Source organism: Sebastes umbrosus, chromosome 22, assembly GCF_015220745.1.
Source record: "Sebastes umbrosus isolate fSebUmb1 chromosome 22, fSebUmb1.pri, whole genome shotgun sequence".
Classification (NCBI taxonomy): domain Eukaryota; kingdom Metazoa; phylum Chordata; class Actinopteri; order Perciformes; family Sebastidae; genus Sebastes; species Sebastes umbrosus.
The window spans coordinates 14,849,587-14,863,879 of NC_051290.1; the positions used below are offsets into that span (position 1 = coordinate 14,849,587).

General features: G+C 41.6%; 1 protein-coding gene across 2 annotated transcripts in view; it reads right to left on the reverse strand.

Annotated features, from left to right (window-relative positions):
- zmp:0000000660 (arf-GAP with Rho-GAP domain, ANK repeat and PH domain-containing protein 2) overlaps positions 1 to 14,293 on the reverse strand; it is a 140,685-nt gene that overhangs the window by 71,814 nt on the left and 54,578 nt on the right. For both annotated transcript variants that reach the window (XM_037758753.1, XM_037758752.1), the window contains exons 11-13: positions 9,805 to 10,004; positions 3,301 to 3,386; positions 2,364 to 2,546 (exon numbers count right to left, since the gene is read on the reverse strand). In XM_037758753.1, the coding sequence (XP_037614681.1) occupies positions 2,364 to 2,546; positions 3,301 to 3,386; positions 9,805 to 10,004 (469 nt within the window). The remainder of the gene's footprint in view (positions 1 to 2,363; positions 2,547 to 3,300; positions 3,387 to 9,804; positions 10,005 to 14,293) is intronic.

Sequence of the window (14,293 nt, forward strand, 5' to 3'; positions counted from 1 at the left end):
CAAGGCATCCAAGAGGGTTTATTATTTTGGCATGAGTCATGGTGTGTGTAATGGCTCTATGACACATTGATCCCTATCAAATCTGTTGAGCCCATTTATAAAAGGCAGACTAGACAGAGGAAAAGCAAACACAACCACCCACTTGCACCTTTTTCCTCTCTCTTTCTTTCTCACTCTCATGCACACACACTCACGTCTCCACTAGCCAAACCCTTTTAAGCAGCCACACTCTCTGTGTCTGTCACACTTCATCTCCTGTAAAAAAAAAAACTCCCACTATAACAGCAAATTCACACATCCTTAGTGGTGCAGCACACATGTTCACACGCGTGTACACGCCACACACTCCCACATACACACACACAAAGGCCAGCAAAGCCGCAATAAAACCAACCCAAGCGTTTCTGTTGTGGATCCTAATCCACTTTTCCACTTAGCTAGCTAGTATAGCTCTTCCTTACTTCCCCCCCCCTCCGCTTCATACATTCCCTCCTTTTCTCTCTACATCTCCATCCCTCTCGTTCTACTCGAGAAAACAATACGAGGGGGCTGATCTGCGTAAATGCTGACGCAGGTGGAAACTTGGCTGTTTTGGAAGCTGTTTTGTGCTTTTAAGGCCTTTTTCTTTTAGGTGAAGCCAGAAAACAGACGCAATAAACCCCCAAACCGCAAACTGGAAGAGAATGCCTTAGCGTCAACCTGCATTCACTTGAGATCGATCAGACTTCCCCTTTGGCATTCTGAATCTTCTAGTGCTGTTTTACTGATGGTCAAAAGGTCAGGACAATATGGACTTTTTCAGGTCCGGTGGATTTAGCTAATGGAGTATGCCATATACCATGTTTCTTACAAGTACAGATGGAGGTATTGTAGGTTGGTGAACTTCTGCTGCCCTTTGCTCCAACTCAAACAGAAAAATACTTAGGTAACTAGAGATAGAAAAGAACATCCAAGGTCTCATAATGGAGATATTTCTTGATGTTTTACTTGTTCACACTATCGACCCTTTTAGAATTTGCAAACAAATGATGACGTAAGTGTGCACACGCATTTTGCTAACGGAAGTACAGCGGAATGCAATGGCTTGTCAAGCTATGCAAGGGCATTAACCATCAAAGATCGCAAATGCAACCTAAAACAAATTTACTTTCCAGATCCGTGTGCCATCAGTGAGTGGGTAGAAGACATTAGCAAGTGGCCCGATATTCAGTGGCCAGATATATACACGTATTCGGTGGAGAAACCTAGCGTGTGACGTTGCACCAGCGAGAAATTACGAGCATAACGTTACACCAGATGCTTACAACTACGTTATCTGTTGTGGCGTACAGAACGCCAAATACCATGAACAACAACACCTTGCAGACATGGACGCCGGCAATGTTTTGGTTTAGCAAGTGACAATTCGCTAACTGGTGACTCGCAGCCGAATGCATCGCAGTTGCTCGTAGTGACGGCAGCTGTTGAAAACACAAACAAAATCATGTAAGGTGTCCTCGTAAAAGCCTTCAATCAATTTTAGATACGTTCTCATCTGTGTTTATTGTCTACGCCGACCATTTACGTAAGTTACTATGAGCAACCACGGACGCAATCGGCTGAAAGTCACCAGTTAACGTGGTCACTCGTTAAACCGAAACACCTTCTGCTCTTAAACGGTCGCAATCCTGTTGGAATTTTGTAAAACTTGAGTCCGCAACAATGACATTTTGATGCTGGCAACAGTTTAATGCAATGTTTAAAGCTTGCAAACTCATCTGAATAGCTGGGGCAAACATGCATGTGCATATTAGCCAATTTTATGCAAGCTAACACAGCTAAGAACAATGAATATATTGGATATAAACCTACAAAACACAATCTAATCTACTTTTCCAAAAACTGCTATAACTGCAGATATTCTGACATTTCCAGTCAGGCATACACATTGAATTGTATTCGTGCATCGGATGGATCCAATGTATTCTTGTTATGAAATGCAGTACAACTTCCAGGTAGAGACTGCAGCGCTCGAAAAGAAAAAGAACTTCTCCGTGTGTACGAGGCGACACTTAAAGACACAGTCAATGAAACTTTAACCCCGGCTTTAATGTTGAGGATAACTTGTCGAGGCAGTGAGGGAGTCGGGAAGTTGTAGAAAATTTACTGTACTCGCACCACATCTGCTCTACTTGTTTACAGAGAAAAGCAGATAAGACATGCACAGGCGCATACATTGTACTGTTGTAGGTAAGAAGCAAACAAGTTTGGCATATGGCTGGAAACGTGCTTAAAGTGGGAGTAAAATCAAAAGGCAAAGTTTTTCCTAGCAGAATACTAGGTCCTATAACATCCATTTTGAGTGTCTTTATGAAATGTTGTACCTGGTTGAGCTGCTCCAGGTCCTGAAAGCCCTCCAGGACCCTCCGGTACTTCCTCTCCCTGTACTTCCTGCGGATGAATGTGGCGCGCTGCTCCGCCGAAGACCCGCTGTAGAGTTCTTCCTCCAAGGGAAGATTAGCGGCCCAGAAACTGTTGGCATTCTGGTTCCCCACCTCCAGGAAGAGCTGAGGGGTTAAGGAACATGGAGAGAGGACAAATACGGGCGAGAATCATGTTAGTGGATTGAAGTAAAACATCTGCCAAGCCCTAAATCAGCGTAAAGTTTGTCTTGGCAACAACACTTGTTGATTTGTTTTTAAGGTCTTCACTGGTATTTTACTTTATAAGCCCTTAAAGCTAAGCAAAGAATTCTATGAGTCTATGAGAAAATGACCCTACTTCTCACTTGATTTAATACCTCAGTAAACATTGTAAACATGAGTTTATGGTCTTAATTGCTAGTTTCAAGTCTTCTTCAATACAGCATGATGTTTATTTAGTAATTATGGTATTATTTAGAGTCAAATAGACCATAAAGCAAAGTATGCTTTAGGTGTGTGACTACCTTGTGATTGACAGGTCACTACCAATGAGGGCTGGGAGTTGTCTGTGTTCTTGTTTTACAACTTTAACCCTTTCACAGTGTGTTTTCAGTTCATGAAAGTTAATTGTAACATTTTGGGCGCCTAAAAATGTCTCATTCAGTGTTCGGTTGTGCCTAGCTCCACCCTTCCATGCCACCTCTGGTTGCGAGAAACCAAGATGGCCGACGGCCAAGGTGCCGAAATCGAAGCTTCAAAACTGCAGTCTACAAACCAATGGATGACGTCACGGTGACTACGTCCACTTCTTATACAATCTACGATTACATTGTGCAAAAACTTTCATATCAAGGGATAACTTATTTTCTTCTCACTCATAAGGAAAACAGTAAAGTACCTCCACTAGCTCATTGCTCCAGATGCTGCTGTCCAACTTCAAGCTCCGCACTTTGGAAATACTCGGGCCGAGGGAGCGGTGCTGCCCTGGTAACACAGGAAGACGCAGTCATCAGCACGAGTTCACAGATGCACAAGAACACATACGCTCAGAAATTCATACAGCCCTTGGGTGTATGAATCCTTTTCTCAATTAGATATATTCAAAAATGCATGGCTGTCAGGCAACACTTTTAATTCCTGAAAAGTTCTCATCAAAAAAACAAAAATTAACATGTACATACAGACGTAGGCAAAGTTGTTGGTAACGTTCCGTTAAAGAGAGAAAAACCCACAATGGTCACTGAAATAACTTGAAACTGACAAAAGTAATAATAAATAAAAATTCACTGAAAATTAACTAATGAAAATCAGATATTGTTTTTGAATTATGGTTCAGCAGAATCATTTAAAAAAACAAACTAATGAAACTGGCCTATACAAAAATGATGGTACCCCTAGAAAAGATGTAAAATAGTTTGACCATAGGGACATGTTAAACTAAGGTGTGTCCTGTAATTAGCATCACAGGTATCTTCAAACTTGTAATCAGTCAGTCTGCCTATTTAAAGGGTGAAAAGTAGTCACTGTGCTGTTTGGCATCATGGTGTGTACCACACTGAACATGGACCACAGAAAGCTAAGGAGAGAGTTGTCTCAGGAGATCAGAAAGAACATTATAGACCTTCATGTTAAAGGTAAAGGCTATAAGACCATCTCCAAGCAGCTTGATGTTCCTGTGACTACAGCTGCACATATTATTCAGAAGTTTAAGGTCCACAGGACTGTAGCCAACCTCCCTGGACGTGGCCGCAAGAGGAAAATTGATGACATATTGAAGAGACGGATAATACGAATGGTAACCAAAGAGCCCAGAACAACTTCCAAAGAGATTAGAGGTGAACTCCAAGGTCAAGGTACATCAGTGTCAGATCGCACCATCCGTCACTGTTTGAGCCAAAGTGGACTTAATGGAAGACGACCCAGGAGGACACCAAATCATAAAAAAGCGAGACTGGAATTTGCCAAAATGCATATTGACAAGCCACAAAGCTTCTGGGAGAATGTCCTTTGGACAGATGAGACAAAACTGGAGCTTTTTGGCAAGTCACATCAGCTCTATGTTCACAGACGTAAAAATGAAGCATCCAAAGAAAAGAACACTGTACCTAATGTGAAACATGGAGGAGGCTCGGTTATGTTATGGGGCTGCTTTGTTGCATCTGGCACAGGGTGTCTTGAATCTGTGCAGGGTGCAATGAAATCTCAAGACTATCAAGGCATTCTGGAGCGAAATGTGCTGCCCAGTGTCAGAAAGCTTGGTCTCAGTTGCAGGTCATGGGTCCTCAAACAGGATAATGACCCAAAACACAGCTAAAAACACCCAAGAATGGCTAAGAACAAAACATTGGACTATTCTGAAGTGGCCTTCTATGAGCCCTGATCTAAATCCTATTGAACATCTGTGGAAGGAGCTGAAACATGCATTCGGAGAACGCACCCTTCAAACCTAAGACCGCTGGAGCAGTTTGCTCACGAGGAGTGGGCCAACATACCTGTCGACAGGTGCAGAAGTCTCATTGAGAGTTACAGAAATCACTTGATTGCAGTGATTGCCTCAAAAGGTTGTGCAACAAAATATTAAGTTAAGAGTACCATCATTTTTGTATAGGCCAGTTTCATTAGTTTGTTTTTTTAAATGATTATGCTGAACCATAATTCAAAAACAATATCTGATTTTCATTAGTTAATTTTCAGTGAATTTTTATTTATTATTACTTTTGTCAGTTTCAAGTTATTTCAGTGACCATTGTGGGTTTTTCTCTCTTTAACGGAACGTTACCAACAACTTTGCCTACGTCTGTATATGCACAGAAAACACCACGGTGCACAAACACAAGCCGATGCCGGTGATGGTGATGGAATAAACAATAAACAGGCAGCTACAAGACGGAGAAACAGAGCATGACTGGAAGCTCGTTCTCTCACTCACAACAGACATATTTAGTCCCCTCAGCTCTCCTAATTGGAAATGAAAGCACAGAACGAGGGCCATTAATTGCTAATGAATCATGAGTAATTCATTGTGTTTGTGGGTCGGCCTGTTTATTTGGGTGAACGAGAGGCTTCTAGGGTTGCTTATGGCCAAAGACAGCGCATACATGCATAATACATTAGGCAGAAAACACGCTGTATGTGTGAATGTGAATTATTGTCCTGTGTGTAAAGGCGGATAATTCTAGATTTAGATTTTGGCATGATCTCATTATTCTATGCTCAAGTAGAGCAGCTGTGAATGGAAATGTGGGGCCGTGAGCTGTGAAAAGGCCGTCTTGACACAGATCTAGACAGCACAGATGCCAGAAATCATTGAATTATTTGTATTATCATATTTAGTCCACAGTCCAATCTCAAAAGTCGCATTGAAAAGAGAGGAATGATCACTGTCTTTGAGACCACATGGGTCCAGCTTGACAAATAAGCAAGATTCTGTCACTTTTGCCTGTGAAGGAGGGAAAATATTTCACTCTGGGACGCCTGCTGCATTTCTACAGCCGCACTCCGTCCGCTGAGCTTTACAGCACCACAGGACCATTTTCACTTGTGTAAGGGTAATGAAGCTGAAAAAAAGTGTGCATGCACCACCGGGTACACGGTGAGATCTTCACACATAAATAGCCTGTTGTAAATGTCTTCATCTTTTCTGATGGAACCTAAACAACACGCAAAAAGGGCAATCCCATCACAGCAGCTTTCACAAAAATAAAAAAAAAACTGCCCAACACACTCACCCCCCAATTAAAAACTTTCCCAGCGACAGTTCACGGAGCACTTTTCCGACCTCCTGTACTTGTGTGGCATTTTCCCCCTCACTCAATGACGAGTCAGAGGGAAACAAAGCAAATCAATGAGAAATGCATTTGTGCGTTACTATGGCAACTGTTGCCAGCAGACGAGTCTACCAGTTGCATCCTAGTTTAGAGGAGTTTGTTGCAATTATATGTGGAGAGGGGCCTCCCAGTCTTTGGAGGATGTAATTTCCGCTGGTTTGGTCGGGTTGCATTGTGGGAGAAAAGGCAAAGAGAGGGAACAAAAAGAACAATGTAGAAAGAGGCAAAGCTGCAGTTATTGGGTAGTAAAGTTACGGAGGAATGTGGCTTTGATATGGGCGGGGACAAGGGCTTATGTCTTGGACATCACCAACACAAACAGGAGGGGGAATGAGACAATCATTAAAGCTGCACAACTCAATATTTTTTTTATTAACAATGGGTCAAATGTGTAATGTGAAAGGGCTCACTTGCTGTGACAAACCAACAGAGAATCATCATCCGACTCTGCAGTGCCGCCTTCGCTCTGCAGACCGTTTTTCTGCTCATTGTTTTGGTTTTATGTCCTGCAGCTTTAATGTTTTAGTTCTTATCAGCCTCAGCAGGCAGTTGTTTTCAGTGAAAAAATCTCTAATGAACCCACTGTATAGGCCTACTACCTGCCCAGCACCAAACAGCAGGCAAGTTAGCAACTAGCTGGGGAAAATTGTGGAGCATTTAGCAGCTTAACAGATATTTCCCTTAGGTGGAGACCAAAAACAGAGCAAAAAGGAGAGTGGGTATTGGATTTAAACTGACTGTGTAGCCAGAAACGCTACTCAAAATGTAATGCTAATATTGTTATATGTCTGCTGGATGTGTGACTAGGCAACTATTTGTTAACACGTTGCCCATATCAACTTTATGAGGGGATAATATGTCAATGTTGTGTTTAAATCTAGATGTGATGCGCCCAAGTGGCCCAAAAAATCGACTAAAGCAGGTTTAAAGCTCATCAGATTTTAGTTTTTACCAAATAACAGAGACTATTTTACTCAGATTTATTTTAAATTAACTGAATATTCGCAGTATTGGTTCTTGCTGCAAGGTAGGTCTGACTCACCGGATGTAGACTGTGGGAATAAGCCTGCTATCGGTCATTATCTCCCCCTTTCGCTATCTGCCCTAAGGCTGCAACTAACAATTATTTTCACTGTCGATTAATAAGCCAATTATTTTCTTGATTAGTTGTGTGCTCTATAAAATGTCAGAAAAATGTTAAAAATGATCAGTGTTTCCAAAAGTCCAAGATGACGTCTTCAAATGTCTTGTTTTGTCCACAACAAAAACGAAATTCAGTTTACTGTTATAGAGGAGTAAAGAAACCAGAAAATATTCACATTTAAGAAGCTGGAATCGGAGAATTTTGAATTTTTTTTTCTTAAAAAATTACTCAAACCAATTAATCAATTATCAAAATAGTAGCGATTAATTTTATAGTTGACACAGGGCTGAGGAGACAGGTCTGGCTATGTGACACTAGCAAGGAGACACTGTAGTTTCAGCAAAACAAGGTCCTCTTGTGACAAGGACAACTCAGAATATCCATCCGGTAATGAAGACTTTCTATTTGCGTTCTTACTTTCTAATAGAAAGGGTATAGAAAATGGCACAAAATGCAAATGAGCAGCCGATTAGTAATTTGTTTGCCTCTTGAAGTAATTTGAAAAACACACATTGTTATACTGAAGATTGCCTGTGCTATAAATAGTTTTTTTTTTTGTTTTTTAAATGTCACCCAGGTTTTTGTATGATTGTGTTTTGTATCAGATTCACCTATTTTTTTTTTTTTTATAATCAAATTAAACACGATTATTTTTTTTTATAAAACAATGGACAGTCCTTCAAGTCTAAGTAAACAAAACATTATACAAAAAAATATTACAGTATATGAAGCCGCTCCACATCATTGAGCGAAGCTGCAGACTATTAAAATTCATTCCATCTTGGCATAAAAAGAGTAAAGCCAATCTGGAATCATTTTCACCATTAGCCTTCTCATTACTTCTTCCCTCTTTCTCTTGTTCAGCATTTCTCTTTATTGTCCATGACATGGGAGCGCTAATTAAAAGCATGAGCAGTCATTGGTATTCCAAATGGACCACCGCCTAATATAAGGAGAGCACAGTGTGAGGACAGCTTCCTCGTTGCAGATATCGCCCAGCGTGTCGACAAAATGTAATATTAAACACCCCTGCAAATGAAATCATTTAAGGGTGTTTGAAAAGGGATGTTGGATATCTGATGCGTACCAATTACACGGGCTTTGCAGAGGTGAGGTGGAGAATCGCATTAAAACTTATGACTCTGGGAGAAATCTCCGGCCTAGAGAAGATCTAGAGGGTGTATAGGAGCGTGGAAATACTACACACCAGCCTGGTATCCCTCTGCATCAGGCATGGCTGCTGCTTCTCTCTAATCATGTTTAGCGGGTCAAGAGGCAGTTTGGGATCCCTCAAGTTCTCGCCCATGGCTTAATCTTTGTTGTCATTTCATCTGAGCCACCCAGCATTGCCAAATAGATTAGAGAGTCCAGAGGCCAGACGCCAACTCCCATAAGTGGCTTACCACCTGAGAACTTATTCCAAAAAGGAGCCTCTGGATCGGAGCACACACTCACACAGACACAAACAAACACCAGACCACTCGAACAAATTAAGAATTGACTTCTAAATAGGCTTTTTTTTACTTTTCAAATGCAGCATGTTGTCTCTTTTTGTGTCTCTCTATACATTTTTTGACTTCAGAAATAGAAAGACAGAGTAAATAATATTAATTTTGGCTTGTGACACTTTATAGCCAGGCAGTGCCTATACTCGTGATCTCTAGTCACAGGTTCATGTCATTTAATTTTAAAAGAGGAAGAACTCCAAATAAGATGCAAAGATTTGAGAGAAGTTGAAAAAAAAAATGTGGACTGATTTCTATGTAAAGGACCCGGGACGGTTTTGCTTTGTGACGTCAGCTGATGAAGTTATTTGCAAAATCGCAAGCTAGTAAGTATCAAGGAGATTGGACATTACAGATCGTAACGTTATTCTATGATATAATGATTGTAATGTAATGTCACGTCACTGTTTTGGCCGTTGCCCAGGGATGATTGCTCGCACTGGTTGCCTGTGAGCATGTGCATGAGCAACAGGATACTGACTGCAGTTCACTCAATGGCCACCAGTGTCATTAATAACAAGGATTTCAGAAAGTTACATGTATAAAATGTTCAAGTAGTAAAAAATTACTTCATATTTACTTTAAATTCCCTTGGAAAATAAAAAAAACAATAAAGACAATTAACAGTCTTTGTCTCTATTTTTCCTATAATTAGTACCAAATCATGGCTATTTCCAGAAAACCAAAAGAAAAGAAATTATTAGGAAATTATGGACCAATAAAAAAAAGTTTTTCTTCTTTTTTCTCAGACTTGTTTTGCGACAACTCTGGGAGTCTTTAAGAACTATCGTATAAAAGATGTTTTGACATGCTGCTTGCTTCCACACTGCTGTGTGTTGGCGGGTGTTTACGTGTGGGTACACTGTAAATACAACATGTTGTTTCAGAGAGCAAAAGGAAGCCAAGAGTAAAGCAGTGCCCCTTACCTGCGCACTTCTTACAGACGACCACGCCCAGATTGACCGACGCCCACTCCGGCTGCGGGGCGCGACAGTCGGCGCAGCTCCTGTTGGCCTCGTTGAACCAGATCTTCTCTGCCACTTCATAGTCGGAGAGTGTCTCGGCGATCGATTCCTGGACCGCTTCAATCCACTCCTCCTTCTCCCGTTCTGACTCGGCCGTGAAGCTGCAACAATTGATTTTTTGCCCCCCACCCCAACACAGGCCTCACAGTTATTGATTTGATTTGAGAGAGCAATTAAACAGCATAGTATCGCTTGGCAGGGTTACGGGGGTGTGCAGTATTTGGAGTAGTTTTGGGGGCTTGCTGAGTGTGTATGCCTATGTGTGATTGCAATAGATTTGGTGAAATTGATAGGGGGAGTAGGAAGAAGGGGGCGACGGGGCAGGTAAATCAATCTGTCTCACCTTGCGCCGCTAAAATATAGAAAGTGCTAATGCGGGATATTTCTTCAGGATATTATTCCTCTATTAGACTCAGGAAAGTTGAGAAATGGTGATGGGGAAAGACTATAAAAACACATTTACAGCTTCAATATGCATTTAAAAAATCATGTTTAACACTCTTGTTCCATCAGGACTTGCAGCAAGAGCCAATTTGAAAGTGAGAAAATTGAAAAAAAAAGTAAATCACTAAGAGATTCACTTGGTGATTTAGGTGATGCTGCTTCTTCTGTTGACATGGGAGCAGTGATAGACTTAGACTGACTCTGTACTTCACGTTCATGTCAGCAATTGCACAATATGGCCAAAACTATGTGGGTGTTTTATGTCCAATTAAGGAAAACATTTTAAAAGAAATCTTATGGCCAGAACACAAGGTTACACAGGAAATCAGAGAACACGTTTACCATCACTGTTGTAACCTGGTTACTGTGGATCCACATATAATTGCAGCGGGTCAAGAACCAGATTTCTCCTCCTACTCTAACCTTACTTTGGAAGAATTACTTATTTTAAAGGGGACATATCATGCTCAGTTTCGGGTTCATACTTGTATTTTGGGTTTCTACTAGAACATGTTTACATGCTTTAATGTTCAAAAAACACATTATTTCTCTCATACTGTCTGTCTGAATATACCTGTATTCAACCTCCGTCTGAAACGCTCCGTTTTAGCGCCTGTCTCTTTAAGACTTCCGCCCGAAAAAAAACAGCCTGCTCTGATTGGCTCGCGAAAAAAATATGGTGCACCTTTTGCAAAGGTAGTTCTCAAGCTGTGGGCAATATGTTCTAATGATCCTTTCATGTGACATAGGAAGGGGAGCCAAATCTGAATGGCTTGTTGAATTAACATGTTTTCTGATCTAGGCAGTCCACAAAAAACTGACTGGGTCGTCTTATTTCACAGATTGTGGGTCGGTAGGCACTACAGACACCCAAATGTATGTAAACGAGCACTGAAAAAGGGAGTTTTTCTTTCACTGTAGTGGTAAAACATTGCACTGTTACTTTATTTGCAGTGAGAGGAAAGCTCCGTCTGGATTCTCACGGCATGAAATGGTGAAACCCTACAATTATAGAGGCTACTTTGTGTGAGTTTAGTTTTAGTCGAAATTGGATGGAATAATTTTAAAAACGAGGATGCATCGTAATTATCTTTTCTTTCTTCCAGCTGCTCTGCTGTGACAGCAATACTTTCCCTGTGTTCAGTCTTTGTCATGCACTTGTTGTGTTCATGTAAAAAAACAATGAGAAACCTAGTGACGCGTATACTGTACATAACTGAGAAACCCACTTTCTCCAAGAGAAATCTAGCTGGGGAAAAACAAGGTTTCTCGAATCCCCTACCCTGATTACGGATGTTTTTGCAGAAATTCGACTGTAACTCAATTAATTAAGCACATGTAAACGCACTGAATGATATTTTAGACACTTATCATGCTTGTGTTTTTCCCTTTCCTTTAGTGTGTTATATTGTTTTTTGTGCTGTCTGTAAAGTTAAAAAGGCCAAGTCCATGCCACAGAAACACTGCTCCTGATCTACCTGAAACGCCTTGCTAGAAGTCCTGTCTTTTCTTCCGTAACGTGGTGATGTCACCAAGTAACACATTTGCATAATACCTGTCTAGTGGCTAGTTTGGCACGCCCTCAAACAAAGCTAGTTAGAGCGGAGCTGGAGCGGAGTCTGAAGTGTTTGGTTCGTTTGGCCAATCACAACAGAGTGGGCCAGGTGACCAATCAGAGCAGACTGGGCTTTTCAGGAGGGGCGGGGGAAGATGCTCAAACAGAGTGTTTCAGACAGAGGTTGAAAAAAGGTGCAGCAGCGCAGCCGGTATATGAAAATAAAACGTTTTTTGAACATTAGAGCTTGTAAACATGATCTAGTAGAAGACCCAAAATACAAGTATGCACCTGAAATTGGTCCTCTTTAACGTCATCCAACATCTTCGGGATGAACTGGAACGCCGACTGCAGGCCAACCCAGGACAGCACTGATGCTCATGAAGCAAATCCCCGCAGCCAAGTTTTCAAAAAACCCTTCCCAGAAGAGTGGAGGCAGTCCAGTTTCCGCATACTTTTTGGCCATATAGTGTGTTTTGGAAGTTTAAATCATGTCAAATTGGCTACATCTCAGCCACTAATTAAACTGATGCAACCAGGCAGGTCAAACCAGCCATATTTTATATTTGATATGAAATAAATATGCACACCACACACACACACATAACACAGTAAATTGCCTGAACTGTCAAAGCATCCTAAATTGGGATTATTTCAGGACACCTGTCTCTCAATCCATCTATGCAACAGCCACACACACGGAGGAATGATTACTGTCAAACAAGCACTTATTAAGATGCCTCGCATGGACAGAAAGCACGGGTTTCCGACGGTAGAGGATGGTGTGCGTGTTTTTGAAGAAGTTGCTGAATGTACAGAGCAACTCAGAATTAGATAAGTGTATGTAACAAGCAATCTGTGCGCATGTGTGAGCTTAAGCGAGGGCGAGGGAAAGAGAAGAAGACATACAGCTAAGATCGACAGAGATATAAAATTGAGAGGAAAGAGAGAGAGAGAGAGAGAGAGAGAGAGTCCTAGCTTGACTGAAAGAAGCACTTAGAAAGGAGAAATGGGACCACTGGTCTCCATGGCAACCTGGCGACCGGTGTAAAGTAAGACAGAGGATGAGGGGGGAAGAAGGAGGGGGTGAGCTTTTGCCCGAAGCAGAGGATGTGCACCGGGTCCCACCTCACCCAAGTAACCCAGCAGAGATCGATAGGTTGATTGGGTTCAGCCATTCTGTGCCCACCGGTCTCTGCCCAGGGCCCGTCTAAAGAGATGACTGCTCACATCTTGTGCTGAACTACAACACGGCCTCCAAATCCACAAAGGAGCAAAAGGGAGGCAGGAGGCAGGAGGCAGCGCCAGAGTATGTGGAGGTTTCCCAAGCCGCAGAGGGTGAGATATGAAGTGAAGGCTGGTCTCAGATGAGGCCGCAAAATGAGCTACAGCTTTATATCTAACAGGTGTTGAAGAGGAAGATATAGAATTATGAAAGGAAATTTGAGAGGCGGAGTAGAAGTATAATTACAGTTGTACAACAATAATGAAATTGGTGCCTTTTTTTCTCAGACTACAGCTATAACTAAGCTGTTTGCAAGCACTCCCTTTTCCCCTAAAATTACAACTTTCGAGCAATCTCGTGTATTGTTGAAATATGTCAATCATCCTCAAAACCGCAGGCTTCAGGCATCCATCATCTCCTTCCCCCGTCACACACTACAATCAGAGCTCTCGTGTTATTCCGCGCTGCTCCCCGTGTCATTGTCTGGAAAGTTATCAAAGCTGAAAGTAAGCCAAGAGTGCAATGAACAAGAGTGCTCCACCAGATATGAAGAATATATAGCGAGTCCAAGAGCAATGCCAAAGTCTGTATTTATTGATTGTTTAAAGGAAGAGTTTGACTTTTTGGGGAAATACGCTTATTCGCTTTCTTGCCGAGAGTTAGATGAGAAAATCGATATCACACATGTCTGTCTGTAAAATATAAGCCAGGAGATGCCAATCATTTCTTGGCAAGGTGCAGTGACTTCCTGGAGCCTTGTCGTCGTCGTTGTGAGGTTGCCAGGCAACCAGCAGAAACTCCTGGTTCCAGCCAAAAAAATAGTCCGACACATAACCTCCCGTAAAATCACAACTTTGGGTTTTTACACTTGGTAGCTTTGTATAGAATAAACAAACAAACATGTTAATTAGTGAGATATAGATGTGTTAGTAAGTGGATTTCTTTACTTTTGGACAGAGCCAGGCTAGCTGTTTCCCTCTTTTTCATATTTAACCGAAAGACATGAGAGTGGTATCGGTCTTCTCGTCTAACTCTGGGCAAGAAAGCGAATAAACCCATTTCCCAAAATGTTCAAAAAGCATATCTACAGTAAAATGACCTTCATGGTCTGGAGTTGGAAATACTTCTCTTTACAGTGAGCTGCAGGGTTCCCCATTCACCCAAGG